At 37.8% G+C, this 7922-nt stretch overlaps 1 protein-coding gene across 1 annotated transcript in view; it reads right to left on the reverse strand.

Annotated features, from left to right (window-relative positions):
• Nucleotides 1-6: 6 nt before the first annotated feature.
• Nucleotides 7-7922, reverse strand: part of LOC110021644 (brefeldin A-inhibited guanine nucleotide-exchange protein 2-like) — a 76261-nt gene continuing 68345 nt past the window's right edge. Inside the window, exons 7-11 of the mRNA XM_020720213.1 lie at nucleotides 3625-4130; nucleotides 3228-3549; nucleotides 2657-3029; nucleotides 1804-2492; nucleotides 7-693 (exon numbers count right to left, since the gene is read on the reverse strand). Coding sequence (XP_020575872.1) covers nucleotides 79-693; nucleotides 1804-2492; nucleotides 2657-3029; nucleotides 3228-3549; nucleotides 3625-4130 — 2505 coding nt within the window. The 3' untranslated portion in view covers nucleotides 7-78. The remainder of the gene's footprint in view (nucleotides 694-1803; nucleotides 2493-2656; nucleotides 3030-3227; nucleotides 3550-3624; nucleotides 4131-7922) is intronic.

A 7922-nucleotide genomic window follows, 5' to 3' on the forward strand; every position in this document is an offset into this window, starting at 1 on the left:
AAAAAAAAAAAGTGGTGAATAGCTGAAGACAAATGGAAGCTCTTATCATATATCTAACAAATATGAACACATCCTACTTCAGGATGACTGCAACAAAATCGGGCCAACCCATGAAGCAAGCACGTCGCTCAGCGCCAACTGTACTTCATTCGTCCCATGTTCACATTTAATAAGTTCAATGAAAAGAGGGAAGAACATTGCCAAGTTTCTCTCAAATGTAGAATCAGCTAATCCGCTAATAGTTTGAAGAGTCTCGACAACCATAGGTGCTCTTACAGCAAGCTCTCTCCGTTTTCCAGAGCCGAGAGGGATGAGCCACTGAGGTTTTTGTTGGGCGCTCGACGAGGCGTCGATAGGCTGCCATGGCTTAGCTGCATTAATATATACTTGCAGGACCTCTCTGCAGAGCTCAATAAGGTAAGCCTCAATTTCTAGATCCCCATCAATCGGTGTGTCCAATAGGACGTTTTGCAAGAGAGTGAGACATATCTGATATGACTCGTTCTCAAGACGGAGCAATGGTGGGTCTTGTAATTGGGTCATAGAGCTCAGGTCTTGCAGCTTCATCCTCAGATCAGTATCGCTGTTTATTTTGTGAGAATGAGATGCTATGGAATGCGAGGCTTCAAACAATATAATTATGGTTTTGACAGATAACTGGCCTCGGTACGCACTGTATATCTCCAACACAGCCTGCAAAAGAAGTGTGGTAAAGATAAACAAAGCCTTTGGATTATTTATCCAAGAAAGCGACATTTGAAAATTGAATCCTTCGAAATAAAAATTTTTCAATGCATTCATTATAGAAAATTAAATTAACTTAGGCAAAATTAGAATTGAATAAAATATTTCATAGACTGTTATCAATGATAAATTGTGGAGTATCTTCTGATCTTTCAACAGAGTTGTTGGGTGAAGAAACAATCATCATGAAAAGTCTTTAGAATATGCATCCCATCATTACACCTCCAAACGAAAATTACTAAATCAATGAAAAGGAAAAGCCTACAAATATTTTTTCTCCTCTAGAATTTGTAATGCGATTCATTTTAAACTCAGATAAGGACAAACCATTTAAAATTAAAATTACAACTCTGAATCAAAATTAATAAATCAATGAAAAAAAAAGCCAACAGATATTTTTCCTCTATAGGTTGTAATGCAATTCATTTTAAAATCAAGTCAGGACAAGCCATTTCAATTTAGAAAAATAACAGCATTGACGCACAAGATATTTATAAACACAATTTAGAACCATAGCTAATGAGAACTTTATCAGCTTATTTACTGCCAATATTATCAAGAACCATAAATTTAAATAAAAAAGCCCAAACGAATTCAGTATGACTGCTAGTTTCAAGGGATAAGAATCTGTTCTATTTTTCAAATTGGGTGCATCCCTTTCAGTGGCTATGATTGAATTTTAGTTGCATCACTGGAGAAAAAATTCCATTGTTGATGCTCAACTGGGATGAGTTCTTCCATACATAACGTAGCTGTGATTTAAACTAATCTGATTCAATACGCACTAACCTATTTAACATTCCCTAAAATTATTTCATTTTTATTATTTGCATAACTTTATTTTGTAATTTATATAATATCTTCAACATTACTTTCTTTATTCCACCAATTATTCATCTCACTTTAGTCTTTGCTTCCCTGGCCCACTAAATTATCTGTTTCAACGTCTAAAATAATAGATCAGCCAAGAAGTTTAATACATTATTTGCGTAATACATTATTTGTGTTAAAATAGATTACGTGAAAGAATAAGCAGAAGTAAAGTAGAATGATGTTGACCTGAATCAATAAAAGTTGAATAGCTGCACGGCATTTGGCATCAGCCACAGCAGAATGCACTTTTTTTGTTCTCAAACCTAGCAAATTTTCATCTCCTGAGTCCTCCATTTCATCCTTATTTTGGCTTAAAGAAGAATGCTCATCATCCCTTAATTCGTGCTCAAGATATGATTCAGATGAAATAATTGAAAAATCAGGAAGCGTTGCATTGACAGCTTCCTTTAGAGATAGGACCACTTCTAACCACTTGTCCTCTGCAAAGAGAGATCCAGCATTATTCATCAGACGAACAAATGAAGCAATCCCAAAACTAGCAAGACTTTGATGGGGCCGCTTAATGAAACTTGTCAGTAGCATCAGGACTTTGTTTAGCAGTGGATGTACCGTATCATAAAATTTTAAAAACAGATCCACAACTAACTGAAGGGCAAGCGTGCATGTCTCATATAGCCATGCATCTTGATCAAATTCAGCTGCATCAACTCCTAATCCATGTCCGTGAGGTTCAATGCCTGAAGGATCAATAGCATGCCGTACATAGTCAAATATTGGAAAGAGAACTGAATCAAACACTCTCTCCCATAAAGGTAAAGTGAAATGATGGCCATGGTTGCGTAATGTCTCAAAGAGCACTTCCAAAGCATTTTTCCTAATTTGAGGTCTTAGATCAAAGGAAAGTTCCGACAAACCTGCAGGAACAGAAAGATAGACTTGAAACAAAGCCAACAGAAAACGGAGAACAACCAAAATTTAATATTATCTGATAAATAACATATTTGCTGAACTTAACAGCATATTATCAACCACAAAGCTCATTCAGTAAATATTATCTTCAAAATAGTATATCATGCACCTGCCAACAATGGGAACCAGAGGTGTAGATGATCATCTTTGTCAATAAACTGATTATCCTTTGAATCCTTAACTCTATTAGGCGAAAGTAGCCCGTTAGGTTCTGATGCTGCCTCCTCATCCCTATAATAGGAACCAAGTTTACCGTCTGCAAGCTTTGCAGCACAGAACCGAAGAAAACCAATTGCCTTGAGGCTGATGTCCTTATTAAACCTACTATTAGTAAACGCAATAAGGCAATTAACACAGTCTGTAAATGTGGTTGTCTCGGTTTCAGTTATGTAAGGAAAATACTCCCGTAAGATCCTTTCGATTATTTCAAAGGCAAGAACAACAATATTTTTGTGATCATCGTAGGATGCTGTCGTGAATATCTGCAACAATAATCATGCATGGCAGTAAGCCGTGGCTAAAATAACGGAGAAAAAAAAAAGAGAACAAGAAAGAGCTGGTCTAGAAAAATTATAGAGGTAAAAACTATCAAAGGACGTTGCTTAAATTATAGAGGTAAAAGCTATCAAAGGACGTTGCTTAAGAAATAGCATAGAAAAGAAGAATAAATCGCAATGTACCATGAACATGCTCTTCCATCCTGACTTGACACTACTAGGACAAGCCAATACCATCTGAGAAACGCATCTGATGATGACTTCCCTAATTTCAACAGCTCTACTCTTACGCATAACAATGACAAAAGGTTTTAAAAATTCATTCTGAAAATTGTAGTTTGCCAGTTCTTCACGCTCAATAAACTTTTTTGATAGCTGCCGCAAGGAATCCATTGCAAAGATGGCAATTGATAAATTCTCGGAACAACCAACAGTGACGAAGAAATTCGATAGCACATGCCAAATGTTAGACCATACAAGCCTAATACGTTTCATGTTGTAATGCCTGCAAAAGAAAACAATATACCATTTTTGACTCAAAGAATGAATAAGGAGGTTCCAATGAAGGAATATATCTTACGCAATCTCTACAATTTTTGTCAGGCTGAAGATACGTGGATCAGACGTGGACCGTAATTCCTCCATAGATACCTTACAAAGACACTTCACAAAATCAACAATAGCCTCGCTGTTCAATTTCTCACTTTGAATGAATATATTGTTCACTTCAGATATTCCAACTTGCTCCAACATGTTTAAGTTTGAAACCAAGTTGTTCAGTTGCTCTGTAGTAACCACACCAGAAGCATAACCACCGACACCAACACTTTCATAGGAGCCTCTTCTGGCAGATGCAACAGCATATGGAATTTGTCCAGGAACCTTTTTCACAAGCACCGGGAGAATGGATGGCTTAGCCTGTTTAGATATATCTAGTTCAGCTTGAGGAGTTGAGAAAAAAGCAGCGTCTGGAGGAGCACCTTCTCCCAAAAGATACAAATGTTCAAATCGTGAAACACATGTCAGAATATGTTCCCAAGCCTCTTGCAAATAATTTCCATCTTCATCAGCTACAAGAAAAACTACCTATAGAACAATCCAAAAAAGAAACATCTAAACTTCATAACTAAATTTTAAGCTAGCATTTAATTTTCTTTGACAAAGAATTGAGACAGCTGCAAATATTTTTTTCATGAATACCTATCCAGAGTAGGACAGATAATTATGCCTGAAATCCAAAGTTTAATTGAATCCAAGTTAAAATTGATTTTGCTGATATATTATAAAATAATCATGATTATTAATTAAAAAGTATTTGTTGTATCTACTCAAAATATAACTTTTCTTGAATTTGCACAAAAATGGATTCAAAATTGATGAATTTCAACTTCAGCCAAAATAAAAAAAATCAATTTCAAGTTTAGAGGGGCTTGTTCAAAATTGACTTATATCAAGCAGAGCCGGTCAAGACTGCTTGAGGTGACCGGTTCAGAGGTAGGGGTCAAGCGGGATTTACTTCCTTTTCTGCGCCGCGCTTAATCAAGCGGCACTTCAGGAAAGGCGACACTGCCGCCGGCCCTCCCTCTCCTCTTTCCTTTTTGGTTGCCGCCCAAAGGGGGAATTCTTTCCTTCCTATTTACCTATTAGCCATTATATATGTGCTGATTTGCATGTTAGGGTTAGTTTTTGCAGTGTATTGCTTTCAAATTTCTTGTGTGGAGTCCTTTTACGTTTTCTAGGGTTGTATCTGAGAAAGTGGTAGTGCCCCGGCTGTATCCTCCTCCAAGCTGGTGTTGTATCCTTCCTTTTTATCATCCCTACTCCTCCCCCTTCCAACAGCCGCCGATATCCCCATCCTTCATCCCCGCACCTAAACACCCTTCCCCCAACAACTTACTCTTGTTGTCCAACACCGCCGATATCCCCATCCTTCATCCCCGAACCTAGACACCCTTCCCCCAACAGCTTACTCTTGTTGTCCAGCTCCCTGGACATCAATCTAGCCTTCAATTGCCCTGTCTCTACAGGCCAACATTGTTTTCCCCCTCCTCAGCAGTCATCCCAGCCCCGGTCACCAATGTTTTGCAACAAACCTGCCGCCCAACCCTCCATCATTGTTGTCCCTTCAGTTCTGCATCTTCCCCTCATTGTCACCAGCATTCCTTTGCTGCCACCACCCCTACCAACTATCTCGACTTACCTAGCCGACCTCCATTGCCCTTAGAATACACCTTAGAGGTGTTTATTTGTGTTGTTCATGTTTTGTGTTGTGTTGTAACCCTCTTTCTGCATCAATAAAAATTTGCTTTGTGTGTTTCCGCTTTTTTTCTAACTAGGTATCAAAAAATATGTAATCAAATATAACAATTGTAATCTTAGAACTTGTTCGTAGAGTATACCCAAATCTCGATAAGTAATGAGAAAAATAAAACGGACACATTTTCTAAGTATCAAAAAAAGGGAGAAATATAGAAGATGGTTATGACGCAAATGTAAAATCCTATGTTCACCGTCTAAAATTTAGAGAGAAGTCAACAAATCAATGCAAATCTAAATTCCTATGTTCAATGTTTTCTTGGATGAGATTGATAAAAAAAAAAAGAAAAAAAAAGCTTTTCCAGGCCAAAAAAAGGGAGTTGATAGAAGCCATGCTCATTTAAGCAGAACAAGGATTCCTTTGTTAAGGTTAATGGAAAATGAGTCAGTGTAAGGCCAACATCAAAATAGGTTTATGGCCAAACATGATGACGAAAGCAATATCTTAATATCACGTGAAACCAAAAGATCCATGGCCTTGAGCCATTGGCATCACCTAGTTATGAAAGATGAAAATTTTAAGTTATGTTAGAGCTCCATAAAAGCAGGTCCATTCTAAGTATATAACAGTATAAGTACAAACTTTCCAGTCCAATCATCAGCTCATAACTCGTAACTTTATACTCAAAGCACACACAAAACAAGAGCAGAATTTAAATGACCAGGTTTTAACATAACTATTGTTGTCAAAGTGCTAGACAAAGCACAACAATAGGCATTCGCTTGAGTGCCAATGAAATTGTCAAAGTGCTAGACAAACCACAACAATAGGCATTCGCTTGAGTGCCAATGAAATTAAAAAGGAAACTACCATTTCACCTAATTATCCCATTTCCATTGCCTAGAAAACTTCTTGAAAAAATAATATTCATTCAATAATCTATATGGAGTCAAAGAATAATCCTCTGTTGCATTCCAAATTCAAAAATCTTTTAGAACAGGTAATCCAACAATGTCACAAAGAGACATTTAAATAACTTAAACAATTAAAGTATTTAACTTTATAGCATGTATATCATCGACCTAATTAGTCTTCACTTCTATCTATTTCATCTTCATCATCATGATTTCTTCTCTAGATTCGCTATCATTGATCTCTTCTTCTGTATCAAGTTCATCCTAATCATCTCCAAGATTCACTATAGAATTTGAATCTCATACAACAACACTTAATCTGACTTAATTTTTAGTGCATATCAATTTCTTCAAGCTTGTATCGACCAAAGTCAAATTTTCATTATAAAAAACTGTCATTTTCTACATTTGAAGTATTAGATAACAACTTTATAATCAAGTTAATGTGTTCGCCTAGCTACTCTATGCCTTGAAATATAGGGCATTAAAATGGTGCTCCCTTGAGAACTGCATGGGATGCTATGACCCCCCCTTGCCTTGTGCAAACTAGTTGAGCATAGCTTGTCTTTAATAACAATAGCTCAACATGAAAGTCAGCAATACAATATAGTGGGTGATCGTAGGAACCCAAAATTTACTTGAATTTTGTGGGACATTTAACATGACCCAGACAGGCTAGCATTAAGGGAAAGAAACGCAACGAGTATGAATGATAGGGAATACTTCAGGAAAATACCGCACAAATCATAGAACACATCCAGAAGCATAATGGCCCAACAACTAAACTGATGGTTCAATAAGTCAAGAAGGTCATCATGAACCAACAACTCAATAGCCAACGGAATTAGGATTTAGGGGGCCAGGTTAAGATTCTCTAACAACATATTACCCTGGCAAACCGCCAAAAAATTGCTTGGTCGTCAGGTTGCTTTAGGATGCATGTCTTGGCCACTCTAACACACTAGCCAAAGCAAAATGAAAAAACATGTGAAAATCAAGTCACTGTGGTCGGTGGACAAGACAAAAGCAACTAAGAGGAATAAAGAAAACATGTAAAGGGGACCTGACGTCTCTAGTCATTGTGTGAGCACAAAAATAGCGGGCACTTTGCCATTTTTCAAAGTGATGAGGTCATAAGAAAGATTATTGTAATATTAGCGCTAGGCAAAGACTCAATTACTGTGGAAACCCACAGCTTAGGGCCAACAACCGACACCAACCATTCTTGCTTACATTAAATGTGTGACCCATGAACTTTTAACTATAGGTATCCTTTTATTGCCTAAAATTATATCTTCATTCCAAATGTCACGTTACCACCATCATAGAATAATTGAACTGACACGTGTTTTTTCCAAAAGCTGCGGTTTGGCCAGAACCGGTTATATGTGTTTTTATGCCTTAGAGTTTAGCTTCGGTTATTTTCTGATTTCAGTTTGTGAGGACAGCCTCTGACGTCTTCATTTCCCCTCGAGGGCAGTATTTGACGGTTAGGGTGGTGCTCCGGTTGTATCCCTCTTCCCGTTGGCGATTGTATCTTCCTTTCCTTGCACGCATCCACCCTCTTCCTGCTCACTAGGTCCCGTGCATCCAGTTCAGCCAGCAGCAGGTCTGCTGCCACCGTCAATTCCCCCCTACCAGAATCCTCCCTGCCATGACCCCACCACCTACCGCCAAAACACCGCTGCCAGCCCCCCCCCCCGCTGC

Source organism: Phalaenopsis equestris, unplaced genomic scaffold (genome assembly GCF_001263595.1).
Source record: "Phalaenopsis equestris unplaced genomic scaffold, ASM126359v1 Scaffold000136, whole genome shotgun sequence".
Lineage (NCBI taxonomy): Eukaryota > Viridiplantae > Streptophyta > Magnoliopsida > Asparagales > Orchidaceae > Phalaenopsis > Phalaenopsis equestris.